Here is an 18,085-nt window from a genome sequence, read left to right as displayed (position 1 = left end):
ACTCCATTACAATTATCAACACAAGTGGTCTTCGACGTGCTAAGGACCCCCTAGCTGAAAGAAAGACGAGGCAGGGACCCCCACTACAATTCTTGCATTAAATTGAGTTGCATATTAAATTGGGCCTAACAGCTAGGGGGGCTAAAGCCTATACACACAGCTCTTTTGGTGAATACAATACTAAGATATTACACTGATCATTATTAACATATTCATGTATTTATACATCATATGTTAATGTAAACATACATGAATGCACATTGAATCATTTAGCTCAATTGTATCTGTGCATGGCTAACTTAGTGGCTACCTTGCCTGTAAGCCAATAAGCCTATCATCAAGATTGTGTAAGTGTATTTATTTTTTCACAATTTATCTTTGCTAATAATACGTTGCATCCATGTTAATGTATATTTGCAGACCTATTTTTGAAAAAATAACGTCGGAAAGAATATCAAACAATTGGGCAGACATCCTACAGTAACTCTGAGGACCCTCGCGTTGAATATCTCTGATCTACACTATCCAGCTATTTGGTTACTGATGCTGTACAGGTTAAGATTTACATACAAAACATTGATTCTCTCAAAATATAACTGAAATATATAACACGAGCGTCACCTTGATCAACTGCAAAATGAAAATGCTATGTAATGAGAATAATCTCCTTGTAAATATAAAATAAGGCATTGATGGTGAGAATTCTGCAAAATGCTTACTCCCAATTATTTTATCCACCTACCCGGAGATAACACCGCTATTTGTGCAGAAACAAATGCAAAACGTTCACAAACACAAACGTTTTCGTAGAACAAAAAGACTTCTATCTTGAAAAACCTAACCGGAAACAGTATTTGTTAACTTGATTTTGTGACACGCTTCCGGGAGAATTGCGCTGCCGACACGCGCGGGCATGCAGAGCGGAGCTGCACACTCACCTACAGACATGCTTTGTTCATTTCTCTTTCCTCTCAATGTTGTCGCAGTTCTTTAGCAGACATTCCTTGTTTTTGAGCTACTTCACAATGTCTTTATCCACCGAAGTAGATTTTAATATATATTCAATGTATCAGTACATAATACATGATTCGGTTCAAATCATAGGTGTGGTATGCAGGTAGAGAAGTACACTGCAGAAGCTTGTAGGCCCCAAAACATGACTATATTGACCTTATATGGTTGATAATTCTTTCACATTATGATCGCTAACAGGGCAGTGCGACATCTAGCGGCCGTGATGTGGTAGTAGATCAAGACAGTGAAGCATGAGTTGTGGGATATATACTGTGAAGTAATATTGACTGGCAGGTAAAACCGGTGAGCACACATACCAATTATAACATCTACCATTATTTAGCACTGTCCTCAAAAAGCTTTCAGACTCATACACAGCCTTCTCAGTCTACATAGGCCGTGCTTGGCCACGTACTACAGAAGTGTGGGTGTTGTGGCAGTTATTTTGTAGTTAGAGCTGGTTAATGTGGCCCGGGAAAGGGAAGTTTGGGGTCCCCTGCTAAAGCTGTTGCCCCCGCGACCGGACCCCGAATAATCGGATGAAGGTGAGATGAAGTTTTCAAGTTTTCATTGGTAAAAAGCTGACCCTGTATTCGTTTCCGTGAAATATCTTGTGTTGCACGCAGGCCAAAATGTATTGCAAGACCCTACAATAACCTACTGAAATGGATCAAACATTAAAGATGTTTATCCCAAAAGGTTAAAACAAAACAAAAATATAAGTCTGTCTTTCACATGCAACACAGCTATAATCAGTTAAAATAAATTTAAAAAAAAAAAACCAACATGTGGAAATTCCATTTTGGTTTACTGCGAATAAAAGGACTTTCTTTGAATTTAAAGCCATTTTAAACAGGATGGACAGGTAGACAACAAAATACAGACAGTATTTGGTTAATATGCACTGTAGGTTTATTACAAGTATCATTAACTACAGGGAAAGAACTGGGGAAACCCAATCCACAGTAACCTACAGCCAAAACCATTTTCATCAGAAAAAAACAAAACAAATACTGGTAAAAAACAGAGCATTTAAAAGAAGGTTGGAACAATAATTTCAATCACATCAGACAACCATGTGTAAAATATTCTGCACATTTTGTAACACCCTTCTGTGCAGACAGGAAGGGACAACCGGAGGGAGCTTCATTTTTAGCTGGTGTCCATCTGAGAAAACAAGAGTGAAATGAGACAGCTGCAAAACCACAATGTGTTATTGAACGACAGGTATTGCATTGTCAGCAGTATTGACATACCCTGGCGTTGTAAGCGTCTAACTGGGCGTCGAGTTCCTCTGCTGACAGCTGCTGCTTGCTACCACCGCCGCGGCCACCCCGACCTCTTCCTCCAGCACCACCTGCACCACGTCCTCCGCGGCCTCTCTGCATGCCTCTGAAGCCTCCCCCGCGATTTCTGTTCATGCCTCCTCCACCGCCTCTGTTCAGACTGAAGACAATTGACCATCAGAAACAGTGCCCAGGCTGAGACTGAAGTTGTATGAACAAAATACAGTAACACTCACCCTTGCATAGGTCGCCTCTGCGTGTCGATCTGTGATGTGACGAGCTGTATATTCATAGGCCGCCCTAGAGACAAAAGACATCATGGCATTCAAAATTTTGGCAGGAAAGTAATGTGACAATCGAGTATTTTGACTCGCAGTGTTTTTAGATCAATACAAATGCTAACCATTAAGTTAAAACCAGAATGAAAACATTTGTGCAGCCATAATTAAAAGCAAAAGGATGCATGTGACTTGGGTTTGAGACATACCATCAAGTGGGATTCCATTGTACTGTTTCATGGCCTTGAGCGCATCTGCCCTTCTTTCAAAGTGGACATCTGCTGTTCCCAGGCTTCTTCCTGACCGGTCATAGTGAACTGCTGCCTTTTTCAGAGTCCCAAATTCAGCAAAAAGTTCCTGAAAAAAACAAAAACACCCCAGTTAGCCACTCCTTTGCCCCACAGTGTTTAGCAAAACCAATATATGGCAAACATGCTCTACTAAAAAATGCAAAACATGTGTAGGGCAAAATACCTGAATGTCTGCATCTGAAACCCCAAAGTCGAGATTGGAGACAAGGAGCTTCCCTCCAGTTTCCACGCCAGCTCCTCCGCCGCCTCCAGCAGGGCCACTGAAGCCGGTGAAGCCGTTGTCATACATGTCATGTTGCCACTTATCGGGAAGCTGTTTAGGCTGCAACAGATGAAAGAGAACGCACCTGCTGACTTCAGGACCCCCTTGCCTCTGTCAATCACAGAGTCCACACGGCTGGGTGTTGGGGCAAGCAGGGGCTCCACTTCCAACAGGGTCAGGGTGCTCAGTTCCCCTAGAGGGTCCCCAAATGTTCCCTGCCCACCCCATCACTACAAGCAAGTGAATCAGCTCAGACAGAGGACATGCACAGGACAAACAACTTAACTAAAACAGCAAGGGGATCTGTTGTATATTACTTCTTTATACACACAATGTACAATTTAAACAATGGGGTATAGCGACATTTCCCGAGACTGTATTTACCCAATGACTGTCAAAATTGAGCATCATTTATTATCCCAAAACCACCCACAATCGCTATTCTAACCCCTGGAACAACTTGCCCACCCAGTCTAGCTACCAAACATTGCCCATTGTTCTCTTGCCATCTGCGCCTCCACCATAGGCTCTCTCCAGATATGATCCTCGGGTACACAGGGGTCGCCATCTGAAGCAGTGTTGCCTCCAGCGTTGCACCGTGTTTTCCTGGACCGCCAAAAAGTTCTTTACCAACCCACGAAACGAGCTTCCAGGAAGGGGTTAGTGTCCATTGGATGAGGGGGGATTTGGATCGGAAAAACGACTAGATAAAGGGCCTGCTACCTCCTCAACATGAGCGTGGATTATCTGAGCGTCCATTTTGAGACCACGCCATTTTGATTAGGGCTTCGTCTAAAATCTTATTCACACTTAAGGCGTGAGGCTTTGCCTCAAATGAACATTATCAGGGGGAGGGTTGAAGTCCACCGATCCATCCACAAATAACAGGTTGAAAAGCCACCGAAGAGGCCTTGTCGTGAGACCCTCCAGCACACTTGTGAACAAAAGGCCGCCTGGTCGCCGCACCATGACAAAGGCAAAAGCCAGACTCCAAAAGTGGTGGGAAAAAAAAATCATTTTCACGATGTCGTGGTTTCCTCTCACCAGCATTGTGACACTTGGGATTAAAAGCCGTTATTGGCCGTGAACAACTAGCTCTAATTCAATGTGTCGGATTCAAAATGGCGCCGCCGAGGCCTTCTCGATCCACCTTTAGCTAGTGAGCCAATATGGCGTTCGCCCTCTCCAAAAAAAGATTCCTCTTCAAAAATGATGTAACACATACGGGTTGTGGGAGAAGGGACACACTATACAACTTCCATTAATGCTTAACCGCAAACAATAGAGTTCCCACCCGGGGGGGAACTCGGCGGTAATAAGCGAACATTTCTTTCGCTTCACTAGCGAGCCTACTGGAGACAAGAATGAGGTTAACCTGGCATTTTCAGGTTTGCCGAAGGTTTTTTCCTTTTTCTGCCCATTCCTTTTAATTTTCTCATACCCTGCTGTATGGCGTTGGTCTGCCTCTAGCGCGGCTCAGGTTCTGTCGGGCCCTCATGGGGCCGGATCCACCGCCTCGGCCTCCAAATCCTCCGCCGCCGCCTCCAAGACGCCCGGGACCTCCTCCTCCCCGACCGCCGCCTGGGCCTCCCCGGCCTCGGCCTCTTCCACCCCGGCCTCCACCTCTCTGCTGCCTGTTCTGTTTGATAATGTCGTCTAGAGACATATCCATTTTATCGGCCATTATGCTGCCTCAGTAATGCTAAACCGTCGACAAAATATAAAAAATACACCCTAGCCTGGCTTTGTTCCTCTCCTCGTCCCTTCACAGCTCTCTGCTCCGATGAAAGAAAACAATACACCAGCGCCGGTTGTATATACCAGTCGGCTGGGTACGTATTGCACGTAAACTTGACGTCATCACGTAATACGCGTGACCAAGCCACACACGCCATCCTATTGTAATACCTGGAAATGTAAACATATACACAAATTGTGGAAAGATATCAGGAGATTCATTTTGTATATTACCTGTAACTTGAACAATTTCTGGAAAATGTAATATTTGCTTTTGTCAGATACGATACTATATATGTGAAAGAATATTTTCTTTCTTCTTTACAATAAGAAATGTAAATTTGCCAAAGTAAAACTTTAATGTGTTCTAAAAACGAAATGGTGTTAAATATTAAGAAAATTACTTTATCAAAAAACATCAAAACTGTAACATTTTGCTCTCTATTTAATGTTTTCAGTTAACTTGTTTTCAATTCTTAAATGACCTCTGCCATATTTCATGTTATTTATATATATTTTTTGTTTATTTTTTGCTGGAATTATTGTGTCAGCAAATCTATGGTTAGCTGTCCAGTTATATATATGATAATTTGATCAGTGGTTTAACATACTGGGTGATGTCCTATTAAAAGGTTTGTTTTTTTAAATAAAAAAATACTGTTAGCACAAAATGTACTGTAGCCTATTAGCCCTTATCAACATGAATGACTGGCTCATGTTCCTAAATAACTCATATTTAAAATTTTCGGTTTTGATTAACATGTTCAAATCAGAGCTAAACAATATTAATTAGTATTAGTAGTATCAATTCATTAGTTGGGTGTGAAAACTGCAACTATTTTGATCATTGATTAATCATACAAGTAATTTCTTTAAGTAAAAGTGCCAACATTTCACTGGTTCCAGCCTCATCAATATTAATAATTGCTTCTTATCTAGCCCTCTATAGATAAATATCTACGGTCAGACAAAACAAGCAAACTGAATATTGATTAATCAATTAATAAAGAATATAACTGATAATGAAAATAATTGGCAGCAGCTCTCAGTATCAGTATAACCAGAATAAAAGTTAAACGTTTTTTAATAATTATTTGGCTTGAATTCCCCCTAGTATTAGATTCAGGGTACATTTCATTTAGTTCCCTTTTCAATGGTCAATATTTACGTAAGATCAATACAAGTAGGAGTAATGTAAAAGTGTTTTATTCAACATTTTGTTTCAAGGCTTAGGGGAGGGGGATAACGAAGGGCAGCATACTCGGGGTGGTCTCTACTTAGTAAAGTCCATTTGAGGGTAAGAGAATTTATAATAAAAATGTTGGCCTTCTACACTGCATTTGGCTTCCAAAACTTGTCCATAAAGTGTATATCCAATTTGACCATTCATTACTTCTACAATTTACTGATCAAACTATCTTCCAAAGCGAAAAAAAAAAATAGAAGTCAGCCCTTTCACATTTTCCTCCAAAGTCATACAAGTAGCAGTAGTAAAGAAAACAAGGTTTGTATTTAAGACTGCAGTCTTTTGTGTCCTGTGGAGAGTGTCAACAGTTTGTACCTCAGCAACAGATGTCAGCAAATTTGATGAAAGTTTTGCATCAGTCCCATCCACAAAAAGAATGTACATATGACTTTTTTTTGTGACTTAAAAACATGAACCAAGAGACGAGAGAATTGGTGCTCCCTGGAATCCCAGTTCTTTTCTTCGTAGTCAGTTGTGGAAGGTAAATAAAGAGATGGGAGTTGCTATGGTCCAGAGTTGAGAAATGACATTGGCATTCTGCGCTAGACTGGCCAACAGGGCTGACTTTCTGGCTGATGGAGGAAAAGTTCTTGAGGATAATGGGTGGAAAGAAGCGACTGGACCATCATGAGAAAGACTAGGACTTCTTGGAGTCCTGTGTGTTGCGTTTCTTGAGGTCGCTCAGGTCCACTGGTGTGAAAGCTGGAAGAGCAGACAGAAACAAGTTGGTAACTGGCCTGCACTGTGACATAAAAAATAAATCACCTTTGCTACTTACAATGTAGGTTAGGATTTGGGTTCTTCTCCACATACTCCTGTGGTCCACGGTCACTACGTTCACTATTCTGCATTGATCTGATGTCTCGGAGCACGCACTGCCAGGCTGTGAAAGAGTAAAGACAACAATTCTTTTGTTACATATAAGGCATCTTATCCTACCCTGCAGACTTGTAGTGATGATATGAGAAGATAGACAGAAGGTAAATAAGAAGTTCAAATTAAGGATGGTGAGATGTGTACTTTAAGTTCTAAATCTCACTGCATCTGAGACAGCGTGCTGGCATGTTTTTAACTTGCAAACTCATTCTTTAGCACTTTTCAAATTAAATAAGTACTTCAATGCCAGTACTTGTACTCAGGGTAGGCAAATTAAGTTGTCTGATTCAGATCCTGTAGCACTAATTATACTTTCAGAGATCATGGTTGCAGTCAGCCTGGCATCACCAGACCAATTTGCAAATGCATATTTGTCTGGAACTTCTTAGTTCATTTATTGATTTCCAAGGGGCCTTATCAACATTGTAGACCAAAATGGCTCTGGATGCCATTTATTAGCAACGGAATGTTACCTAAAACCAATCTCAGCAACGAAACGACACGGTGCTAAGTGACAAAAGCAAGTTGGGGAGGTGTTTGGTCTGTTTTAAAGCAGGAAAAAAACAAGTCACCAACTTTAGTCAAAACATGAGCTTGGTAGATTCGTCTGGTTGCTAGGCTAGGTTGAAGTAATCATTGAAAAGCAATCTAAGGAGTAGTCCGTGGTCTTTAGCGTGACACTGTCACTGTCAAAGCACTCAAACCTACCTCATTGTCACTACTATTCTCAGGACTTTAAGGTTCCCTGTGGAGTTTACCTCTAATAGCGCTATGGAGTGTTTCCTATGAGTGGGTCCTGGTTTTGTTTATCTTGTGTGCATGCAAAACATCTCACATGCAAGCATGCGAGCAAGGGTGATGTGATACACAGTCAAGCTAATGGTCTCGCATTATTCAATGGATCTACGGGGGTCGGTAACACGCCAAGTTACAAATGTTTTATTGAGGAAGAAAATGCATTTGATGAGACTAGGTGAATAATAAAAGAAAACTCCACACAATAAACAAGGTGTGGTTCCCTCTGCTTTGCAAACAATGAAAATAGATTGATCACTGATCACTGATTAGTATCAGTGTTGAGAATTGAGGCGCGTTTCTATTGGGGTAAAATCTGTCTGCTGGGAAAGTTGCAGGGCACACCCTCTCAAAAGTCCTCTCACTCGCCGTGTTTCTATCACAAAAAAAGGCCCCAGGGGGGTATTTAGGAGACTCCGGAGGTGACGTATCACGGGTTTCGATCGTCGGATGATCAGTGATACGGTGATACGGTGTTCTCCAAGTGATAAATAGAGAATAGTTGTAGTTCGATTTAAGGTGGTAGGTATGATTCACAACGTCAACTTATGTACAAGTAACATGAAAGAAAACACTCTACCTTAAAATTCTGGGCGCTGTAGAAGTGTTTTTTGAAAGACAGGCTTGCATCCTGCAGTATGGTTTGTGTGTATCTGTGTGTGTTTGTGTGCGTGTGTGCGGTGTGTGTGAGTGTATGTGTGTGTGTGGGTGTGTGTGTGTGTGTGTGTGTGTGTGTGTGTGTGTGTGTGTGTGTGTGTGTGTGTGTGTGTGTGTGTTTGTGTGTGTGTTTGTGTGTGTGTGAATGGAAGAGAGAGAGAGGAAATATGCAGCAAAGGGCCACAGGTCAGAATCCAACCCGGCCACTGCAGCACCTATTTTAACAAGCCGGTGAAAAGATGCGCATGCACAGATCATTTTCTGCGTTGCGTTCTACTGCACCACTGGATAAAAGTGGCTACTCTACTTCGCCGTGTTGTTGTGGCGTCAAGTACTGCAACATGTCACATACCGCTTAGGGCGCACTCACACTGTCCTTCCGCACCGAGTTATATCCAATAAGCAACTAGGCTTCTCTCAGGGGAGAAAAATGGCCCAGCTCTGTGACAGGGTAAACAATCGGCCGCTCAAGCAACTCACGTGCAAATTAGGGTTGTTCAGCGGGAGAGACCTGCCTTATTCTGGGTATTTGACCCTAATGGGAATGCACCTTTAGGGAAGGACAGTGTGAGTGCGCCCTTAGAGACTGTTTAGTGTGGCGTCTTGCATTTTGGAGAGGAAAAGCTGACAGAAAATGTTGCAATGCCGTTGCCGATTACAGGTTGTGTCGTCACATTCAACTGAGCACATACTGTAAGCTATTTCTTGCTTTAGCAGTCTACTCCTAGATACAGTATAAGCAATACGAGTTGAAGTTACATGTGTCTATTTAACTGCTGGCATTCCTGATTCATGTGACATAAACACAATGATAAAGAATGTGTTAATATGTTACACATTAAGTGATTATAATGAAGAGTGCTGACCTGCACAATATACAGAATCCAGATACACATCACAGTCAGATTTTTTTTAATGTGTCTGCCTCACAGTCTTTGTGCCGTTTTGGTTTAGATTTGAGCTTCTACTGAAGAAACAAATTACTCCTGATGTTGGAACACAAGCAGACCTACCTAATAATTATCACCCACTTAAATCAAGTGGGAAATCATGTGCAGAAAGACGAAATAAGTTATTTAAACATATACGATCTAAACAGGTCAAAGCTGAATTTCCTGTTGATGTTTTTGCTAATGTCAATAGTCTGCAGCAGGGCTTTTTATTTAACAAATTAAACTGTGGAACTGCGTCACATGAAAAACATTAATATGATCGGTGGTGTTGCTACCTGATCCGTACTGTGCACATGCAACTCTCAACAAAGATAAGAAGGAAGCAGGAGGGCCCACTAGTTAGCTGCTTCCATATACTCTCAGATTTATGTATTCTGGGCCACTCTGAGGTTGCTTCTGGGCCTGTTATGTCCCACTGGCCTAGAGCAAATACACTTGGGCCAAAGCTGTTACTGGTCAACACAATTCAATTTGTTCTGAGTGAGAGGTCTATTATTTTGATCAATAGTAAAATAAAATGCTTATATTTTTTTGAAAGAAATTCAACACATCAATGTTAGAAGATGTACTTACTATCATGTATAAAGCGCACATTTTCCTCATGTGCTGGGGTAAAAAGCTCCCCACTGTTAGTAGGGGATCGGGGGCTTGAAGTCCGCTTGTAACTATTCACCATCCTGGGAGCAGATGAGCTTCACAAACATGAAAACAGAAAAAATAGTAGCATGAAAAAAAGCATTTTGATCATTGTTTACTGTAATCTAAACTTCAACATGATATTCTTCTGTGTCTCAAGCCCAAAGCAGAACAGAACTAAAATTTCATTTGATTTCATTGCATTATTTATACTTGTCCATTAGCATTTAAGTGCCATAACTTGTCACAAACCTGGTCATTCTGTTTGCAGTCTGTACTTGCTCCTCGCTCCTCTATGGTGAGTGGATTTGAAGAATAAAAAAGGTTCAGAAGTCCTCAGCTGAATTCTAACAATAAACAACAGTGGCAAGTATAGCATCTCCACATGAACTAAGAAGTCAGATCCTAAATAACATAAAACACAGGTCTAAAATACTCAAAAATATAGTAAACATGGTAAACTATAGAAAGTATTGGTTAGCCCTGAGTTACATTTTCTAACTATGCACTATATCATCTGAAGAGTCCTTATGAGTCAAGTAACGTCAGTAACAATACGAGAGTTGTTAACTCAGTTTCTATTGTTAGCTATAGTACGATGTGCATCTGGAAAGAATGAACAAATATCGACGTTAGCAAGCCACAGGGCTTTTGTTTACGTTTTTACTCAGTAGCTTCAGTTAGTGTTAGCAGCAGGCTACAAACCCAGTACGTTAAACCACTGTTCAAATTCTAGTAAACAACACTATTCATTGTCTCCAGCATCGTTTCTGCTCATTGTGATTCGAGTCCCCCTATATAGCTACGATTTGAGAGCTAAACCATAGATTTGCTGACACAATAATTCCAGCTAACTTTAGCCAGCTAGCTACATTTACATTGTCCGGTCGTAACGTTAGCTTCTAATAGCTCATATTCTGCTGTTATTTGTTCTACGTATTTAAAAGAAATACGCTTATAATATTTCCAAGATGTACAGTAAAGGACACACTGTTAAGATATTGAACAAACCTTTTTTTTTATAACCCTTTCTTTCGGTTTCTTTATTCACAGTGTACGCCGTTAGACCTGGCTAAAACGTTGCCAATGCCAACCAATCATTTCCGGGAAAAGGCGGGTTCCAGAGAAAAGACACGGAAGTGAAAGCGCCGCTCTCACCACAGCTTCACTGAAGACTGTTCTCATGTTGCTTCTTCTTGATGTTTGATCTACTGAAGTAACTTCCAAAATGATTTCTAAAAAAATGTAATACTAACAAAGATGGATTTATTACTAATGCTTAACAATCCAAAATATTAGGCAGATGCAATTTACATTACTCATTTGATCATAATATTAGCAAAATACCAATCCATAAAATGATTTGGCTTAACACACTGGTTCTCAAACGGTGGTACTTAAGCTCTCTCTGGTGGTACTTTAAAGAATCTCCAAAATAAAAAAAGGAAACAATCACTAAATGAATGTAATACTAAGAAAATACTTAAACGTAACGTGTATGTATTTATTATTCTAGACTAATTCCATATACGTGTAAATTTAAAAGCCATAGGTTTTTAATAAGGTGCATGCTGTAACATTTGTTAATCTTGTGCCATAAAAACTGGAAGAGTATGTGTTGCTTGTAAATATACAACGATAAATTGTGCCTTAAATATCCCTTTTTAAAAAATTATTATTATTATTTATTTGCTTGTTTTGACAGCCAATAATACCTAATGACAATGATGCTGCTGCGAACAATGGACAAAGGCAGTCCCTATACTGTATGGGATTTTCTTTAAAAATTAAATGAATGTGTATATTATAGTTTGTTAGTTTCATTAATGTTTTTCCCCCCTATTACTTTCTAATCGGTTTCTTTAAAAACAAAACGAATCCAAAACATAATGAATACAAATACAACATTATTTTTTCATCACTGCTACTCTATTTCGATATAGTTTTACATTCACATCAGGATGGTATACATGTAACATCAGGATATCATTTGTTTTCATTTACAATTTTAAACCAGTGGTAGCTGCAAAACCTGACTAAAGTTGAGGGCGTGTCAAATCTACAGCCTAAAGTCATGGTGGTGAAAATACTGATGTTTTCTCTCTCGACCTTGTAATGCTCTGTCATTTTTCTAATACACACTACACAACAGCAACTCATATTTATAAAAGGTTTCTTTATTTATGAAAACGTACAAAAATAATTATTGAGGAGTAAATTATAAGACTTTAATTGCTGACATCCATATTTCTACAAAAGTAATACATCAGGGAGCTTACTGCAGCCGTGATTATTCTTACACAGCATACACTTTAGGTTTTTTCCCTTTCAGGTCATCAACGAAGTAGCAGTTATTAATTTGGCTGATCCTCGTTCTGCCCAGCAGTAAGGATACATAACTCTGTCTATAAAACACAAACACCCCATCTCAAATTCTGTTTTGTGAATTAAATACACAGTTTGGAAACCCACCGTCTGAAGAATGCAACCATCTACTTAAAAAGTGCTTGCTAAACACTGACACAACCGATAGAGTGCTCAAAACGAAATTCTCATGAGGAAATAGATTAATTTAATACCCCTCAGAAATGAATATATATTCAGACCTGGAACAGAGTGACAACCACATTGTTTGTTGAGAAGAGAGGGAGATATTTGCAGATTCAAATTTGCTGCATGGACACTGGCAGTATAGCAAATACACAGAAGCGCAAAACAAAGTAAAATAATAAAAAAAAAAAAATAACCACCAGAAATATAAATGCAGCCTATTGGAGTATTACGACAAGCCTTAGATTAGAGCAACCATCCTCTTGCTTTACAGGATCATGGCCCAAACTCAGATTACATTCTTCTTCCACCCTGTTACAAGTCTGTATGGCGTTTGCATTGTTTTATACTATTAATTATGTTTTTCTTTCTATTCCAAGCAGCTGCTCAGCTTTCTGTCTTCTCTGTTGCTGCTCTCTTTAGGGTCCATTTGGGGCCCAATCACACGCAGCCTGTCTCGAAGAGTTTGACCAGCTCTTTGCAGTCTGGGTCGATGAGGTCTGCGGGCTTCTCTCCGTTTTCGTTCTCTGCCTCTGTGCTCGCTCCCATCGACAGCAGGTAACTGAGTGGAGAATGAAACACGCTGTTAAACAGAGGTTCTTAGATATTAAAAAACAAAACAAAACATGGAATAGTTGTTTTTTAATTGTTACTGTACTGTAACTGATCTCCTTCAATGGCTTTTTATTGTTTCACTGTCTTGACTCTCAGAATAACATGAACAGTCAAAACCCAGTGGTATTAGGGAAGCTGAATGGATCAGTTCCATAATTTCTTTTTATGGATATAATTCAACACAAAACAGCCTCTCTTATATATTTTTTTTTACATTTTTAGAGTCTCTCCTATCCAATAATGTTCCTTTATTTTAATTCCTGGCCTTGCTTGAAGGTCCCATATTTTAAACAATGAGATTTCTGTCTTTTTAAATCATTATAATGCAGGTGCAACGCTCAATCCACAGATTGCATGCACACATCCCATATTCAGAAACTGTGCCTTTAAATGAGCCGTCAGGACTTCTGAACAGTTGTGGTGTCAAAACTTTACTATATAGATGTAGAAAGCGCTGCTACAGAGCCGTTACAGTCATTCCCTAAAGAGATGCAGAATTGCTGACAAATCAGAGCAGAAGGGGGTCTTAAAGAGACAGACGCTGAAACAGAACATTTCAGGCGGGGGTGAATTGAGGTATATTCAGACAGTATGAGAAAAAGTATTTGTTGAACATTAAATAATTTAAACATGTCAGAGAAGAAACCCCGAATACAAGTATGAACCCAAAAATAAGCACAATATAGGACCTTTTTTCTGAATGCCATATTTTGTGTTTTGTGCTGAATTATGAAACAGTGTTTCATGTGTTTTTCAATAAAAACACTGCAGCATCATATCCAGATAAACTCTGTTTCAGTACAGATACTTGTGATTAAGTGACCTCTTTTTACTCTTTCGGGGATATTTGAAGTATTCCTATTTCATAGAAAAATGTGCAGAATTTTAGTGTTGTTTCAAATCTGTCTATCTGTTCAATATTAAAATGAAAGATTATTTTACTTTTCAGAAATCAGCAACATATGACGAAGTCTTCTCTTTTCTGATTGTTCAAGATTAAAAGGTTAAGAGGTCACCTGGCAATTTCCGGGTAGCCATCACTGCAGGCCATGTGAAGTGGCGTCCAGCCATCTTCGTCTCTCTGATGAACATCTGCGCCATATTTCACCAGCAACTTCACCACCTCCAGGTTTCCTGTTAGCACGGCTTCATGTAGTGCTGCCATACCTGCACAATTGACTACGTCAGTCCGCTGCAGCACTGTACAGTTATTTCAAGCCAGTTCAGGTCAGTGAGTGACATCTAAAGAGCTTTGAAGCCGTGACATTGAGTTGGCATGATTTCTAAATCAAATTTAAAAAAATGCTGGACAATGTGATAAAAAAGTATAAGCTCTGCAGACTGACCTGAGTGGAAGATTGTATCCACACGAACCTTCCTCGCCCTCATGAACCGACCGATTTGTTCCATATCACCTCGTCTTACAATGTCCTGGAAGACGATGTCATTGGGGAAGTGCACAGTTCTCTTTGCAGGTGCGACAGGTATTATGGGTGCAGGCTTTTCCTGTTTTTCTTGTGTTCTTGAACTGTACCGTGACCCCTTGCTGTATGAGGGGATGTAAGTTGATGCAGCCTTGTAAGTGGACGTGTATTGTGATGGGGTGTAATGTGTCGTGCTGTACTGTGTTGGGGTGTACTTTGTTGTAGAGGCATATGTGGGTGTGTAGTGCGGTGTAGTTGGCGTGTAATGTGAGGGAGTGTAGTACGTAGTTGTTTGGTGTGTTGGCGTATACTGTGAACTGCGTGTGTACGTTGACACTGGTACATGGTAGTTGTACTTCATCCCTGCCGTGGTTGCAGCTCGGCCTCCCCCTATGCTGTCAGCCCAGGAGGAGGGAAGGGACAAATCCAAGGGAACGTAACAATCCAATAAAAGAGCAGTATCCTTTGCTCTGTGTCCTTTTTGTCTTCTCCTCACTTGCTTCTTATCCCTTTAGTTCCCCGCTGGAGTATCTCCTGCTGTTACTGCAGAATACAAACACTTCTCAAATCCTTCGCTTCACTGATCCAATCTCTGTCTTTTAGCTTGTATGGTCCTCTTTTTCTCACCTGCTGTGAATTTCTCACATCTGAATTTGCAAAGTGCGTTTGCTATTCCACAGAACTTATGTCTGGTGAGGCAAGTGGGAGAGGAGCCCTATATACCCTCTGTAAAGCTATTTTAGGGCCTAATATCCAGTGACTTCAGCTCAGAAATGAGTGGCCCTTGTCTGTCTCCTCCCACTGTACAGTCATACGCCCACTACCCACCCCTCGTAAAAAATGTTGACAACCAAAATGTTCCCTTTGAGTCTTGGTGGAGACCAACATCTTCCCACATAAACACATAAACAAGTATGATTAATATAAGAGCTTAATATTGACAGAAGAGGGAGACTATACCTTAAATACCCAGGCACAGTTATTTCCCTATTTTGGGTAATTAGAAGCAGTTATATACATACATTTTCAGTGAATCACTTTGCTTTGGTTCTATTAATGTGCAAAGATGTATTGTAGGACAAATAAACAACAACAATATCACATGATTTTGTTCCGGTATGGGCTGTTGATTTGTCTTCTTCCGTGTAATATAACACTTCTGGAATAAAGTGGAGCTCTTGTTATGTTCCTTCTTGACCTGCAGGTCCATCATGTGACGCTTCATGCTTGCCCTTTGCATCATAACCAGATACACCAATAAAATCCACCCACTGAAGAGGTTATGTGCGCGAGCCCCTAAATGTAACCTCTCCCTTCAAATGCCACTGAAAAGTCACGTGGTTGCGAAAAACGCAACATTGAACTTTTGGCTTCCTTCATCAGATTTACGCACATAGAACAAAATGCTGCATTTCCTATAAACAAAAACCTTATCCTATTGGTCTTTTGTAAAATTACATTTTGTAAAAGTACATGTGTTTATCAGTGAATGTCCGTAGCCTACATGTGAATTTGTGCTGTCATGTGCTGGTGGCACCAGCTGTCCCAGACAGATTTCTACAATGGGCAGAGCTGGTTATAACTGGTTCACAAACACTTTGGAAGAGATCTTGGGCATTGCACAGATGCTGCCAAATGTAACAGAGGAAATAGCATAGCTGCCAAACTCAGGTTTTTATTTCTCTCTGCACAACTTAACCACTTGAGATATGACCTTGCTTCAGAACTTGATCTCCTGCTTGCAGCTATTTATGTTGCTACATATTCTACATCTTTCAGTTTAAATTTTATTCATATAATTCATAGCTTTGGTTATTTGCTCACATACTGTAGCTTCACCATCATAACAAGGCTGTCGTTCAGCAGTTGTGTGATAGCAGAAAACCTGCAGACAACTTTAGGCATTTTTAGAACAGTCCTGGGGACTCCCTTAGAGAACCTGCTCACATGGGGGCTCCCCCAAGAACTTCATGGCTTTATTTCTGTTTGCATTCGCCCCGCCGATAGGAAAACTGAAGAGATGTAAGCCTGTCGTTTTTCTGCTTCCCTCTCAGCTGCTGGCAGACTACTTGGCCTGGATGAGAGTGGACTCCAGCTCTGGAGAGGGATGGCTTGTCCGTCTCTGGAGCTGCCATCCTCCGTCCGGCAAAGTAAGGAGTGAGACGGAGGGACCGTAGTGCTGTCTGGCTCATTTTCTGTAACCGGTGTAGCATGGTGCAATTAACAGGCTAGCTAGCTAATGAGTGGACAGCTGGCTAGTTAGCTAATTCTGCTATGCCTTAGACTGGTTACAGATAATAAGTCAGTCATATGGTGATACAATTCTGCTTTCCTACGCGGATTACAACAGTGTGTGGATGAAGCATTACATCGTAAAGTTAGCTAACAGTTAAAAATGTTGGTTGCCAGTTCTGCATTGGCTCATGTATTTCACCAATCACCGTACACTTACACCATTCCTCTTGTGCTGGGACTGAGGGAGTACCCAGACCTACTCTGAAAAAGTAGTCCCCTAGTAGTCCCGTTCTTAGAACTACAATCATTCCATCTGGTGGTGGTGCGGACACCAAGAGGGTTGTTGGGAAATAATTACTCTGGTGCAAAAAAAAGCATTTTGTTTCACATTTGAGAATTTTCAGAATATCACTGTTTAGGACCGTTCTGTAGCATATGTATTACACAACCAGATGAGGGAGATCACATAAGACTGACTGATGAGATGCCAGCAGGAAATTATCAATTCATTTCTGTGGTAAGAGTTGACCCCAGCTCTAAATGCCAACACAAATTATTATTCATCACCTCCCTGCACTACTGGTCTCTAATCAGGGGGTGCAGGGGACAGAGGCTTAGAGCTAATGTCTAGACAAATTGAAGTGAGAGTATTTAAATGTTCACAGCTCGAGCAAGAGATTTTTAGAAGCAGCTATCAGGTTTCAACGTCTCTTATATGGTATTGATGGGGTGCAGGGGCGTCCCTGAGCTTCCCTTCACTCTTCTCCTCCGAGACTTCCTCACGAGAAGAAACGAGAACCTCAGCATGTGGAAAATGTTTGTTTGTTAGCCTACAGCCTGGTGTCAGGTCTCAGGTGCCAGGGAGAGGTCTCAAGTGTTACAGCTTCTTGCTATACATAGTCCTAGGCTACCCTGTGTGTTATGATCTGTCAAATTACCAAGAAGTCAGGGTAGAAATCATTCAAGTGTATGGAACATCACCAACGACAATGTTAGCAACAACAATCATTGACAGGAAAGGGACAAGGTCACACATCGGCGAGGTGTCGTCAGTTCATCAGGTACTCCTTCAGTTATACTGTTTGTAATTATCTCCTAACATGAACATCTCTAGCATTTCATTATAAACTCTCTTTTGACGGCAAGGACGAACATTCTCCCTGCATTTTCGGTTGGCCTAAAATAAGTCATATTTAAATATATAGAGACC

At 40.6% G+C, this 18,085-nt stretch overlaps 3 protein-coding genes across 4 annotated transcripts; all 3 read right to left on the bottom strand.

Annotated features, from left to right (window-relative positions):
- Nucleotides 1-1,913: 1,913 nt before the first annotated feature.
- alyref (Aly/REF export factor) lies at nt 1,914-4,921 on the bottom strand. The gene is made up of 6 exons (XM_083931062.1): nt 4,593-4,921; nt 3,053-3,211; nt 2,788-2,935; nt 2,537-2,600; nt 2,271-2,460; nt 1,914-2,181 (listed from the first exon to the last, which is right to left on the bottom strand). Exons 1-6 carry the CDS (start codon nt 4,833-4,835, stop codon nt 2,167-2,169), a joined length of 819 nt encoding a protein of 272 aa, XP_083787188.1. The 5' UTR covers nt 4,836-4,921; the 3' UTR covers nt 1,914-2,166.
- Nucleotides 4,922-6,078: 1,157 nt separating this feature from the next.
- Nucleotides 6,079-11,151, bottom strand: mcrip1 (MAPK regulated corepressor interacting protein 1). 2 transcript variants are annotated; one of them, XM_083930632.1, is made up of 5 exons: nt 11,063-11,151; nt 10,304-10,344; nt 9,989-10,107; nt 6,913-7,017; nt 6,079-6,836 (listed from the first exon to the last, which is right to left on the bottom strand). In XM_083930632.1, the coding sequence occupies exons 2-5, from the start codon at nt 10,309-10,311 to the stop codon at nt 6,772-6,774; spliced, it is 297 nt and encodes a 98-aa protein (XP_083786758.1). In that variant the 5' UTR covers nt 10,312-10,344; nt 11,063-11,151; the 3' UTR covers nt 6,079-6,771. The 2 variants fall into 2 exon arrangements, with proteins under 2 accessions (XP_083786758.1, XP_083786757.1); XM_083930631.1 differs by having other exon boundaries at nt 10,304-10,398; nt 11,063-11,150.
- Nucleotides 11,152-12,218: 1,067 nt separating this feature from the next.
- Nucleotides 12,219-15,314, bottom strand: ppp1r27a (protein phosphatase 1, regulatory subunit 27a). The gene is made up of 3 exons (XM_083930748.1): nt 14,563-15,314; nt 14,233-14,383; nt 12,219-13,163 (listed from the first exon to the last, which is right to left on the bottom strand). Exons 1-3 carry the CDS (start codon nt 14,999-15,001, stop codon nt 13,043-13,045), a joined length of 711 nt encoding a protein of 236 aa, XP_083786874.1. The 5' UTR covers nt 15,002-15,314; the 3' UTR covers nt 12,219-13,042.
- Nucleotides 15,315-18,085: the final 2,771 nt, after the last annotated feature.

The sequence above is a fragment of the Echiichthys vipera genome (assembly GCF_963691815.1).
Source record: "Echiichthys vipera genome assembly, chromosome: 17".
Classification (NCBI taxonomy): Eukaryota; Metazoa; Chordata; class Actinopteri; order Perciformes; family Trachinidae; genus Echiichthys; species Echiichthys vipera.
Note: the sequence above shows the minus strand (reverse complement) of the source record. Positions and strands in the feature narration are given on the sequence as shown.

Bases quoted from the DNA above. Each gene is read 5' to 3' on its own strand.
- alyref (XM_083931062.1), bottom strand. From the start codon at position 4,835: ATGGCCGATAAAATGGATATGTCTCTAGACGACATTATCAAACAGAAC. The intron at 2,936-3,052 runs GTATTTTGCCCT...TGTTTTTTTCAG, and splicing joins TTTCAGATGCAGACATTCAG to GAACTTTTTGCTGAATTTGG. The intron at 2,461-2,536 runs GTGAGTGTTACT...AATTGTCTTCAG, and splicing joins CAGAGGCGACCTATGCAAGG to TCTGAACAGAGGCGGTGGAG.
- mcrip1 (XM_083930632.1), bottom strand. The intron at 7,018-9,988 runs GTAAGTACATCT...ACTCTTTCACAG, and splicing joins TGTGCGCTTTATACATGATA to CCTGGCAGTGCGTGCTCCGA. The intron at 6,837-6,912 runs GTAAGTAGCAAA...CTGCTCTTCCAG, and splicing joins CCCAAATCCTAACCTACATT to CTTTCACACCAGTGGACCTG.
- ppp1r27a (XM_083930748.1), bottom strand. From the start codon at position 15,001: ATGAAGTACAACTACCATGTACCAGTGTCAACGTACACACGCAGTTCA. The intron at 14,384-14,562 runs GTCAGTCTGCAG...TCAATTGTGCAG, and splicing joins GGATACAATCTTCCACTCAG to GTATGGCAGCACTACATGAA. The intron at 13,164-14,232 runs GTGACCTCTTAA...TTCTCCACTCAG, and splicing joins GGCTACCCGGAAATTGCCAG to TTACCTGCTGTCGATGGGAG.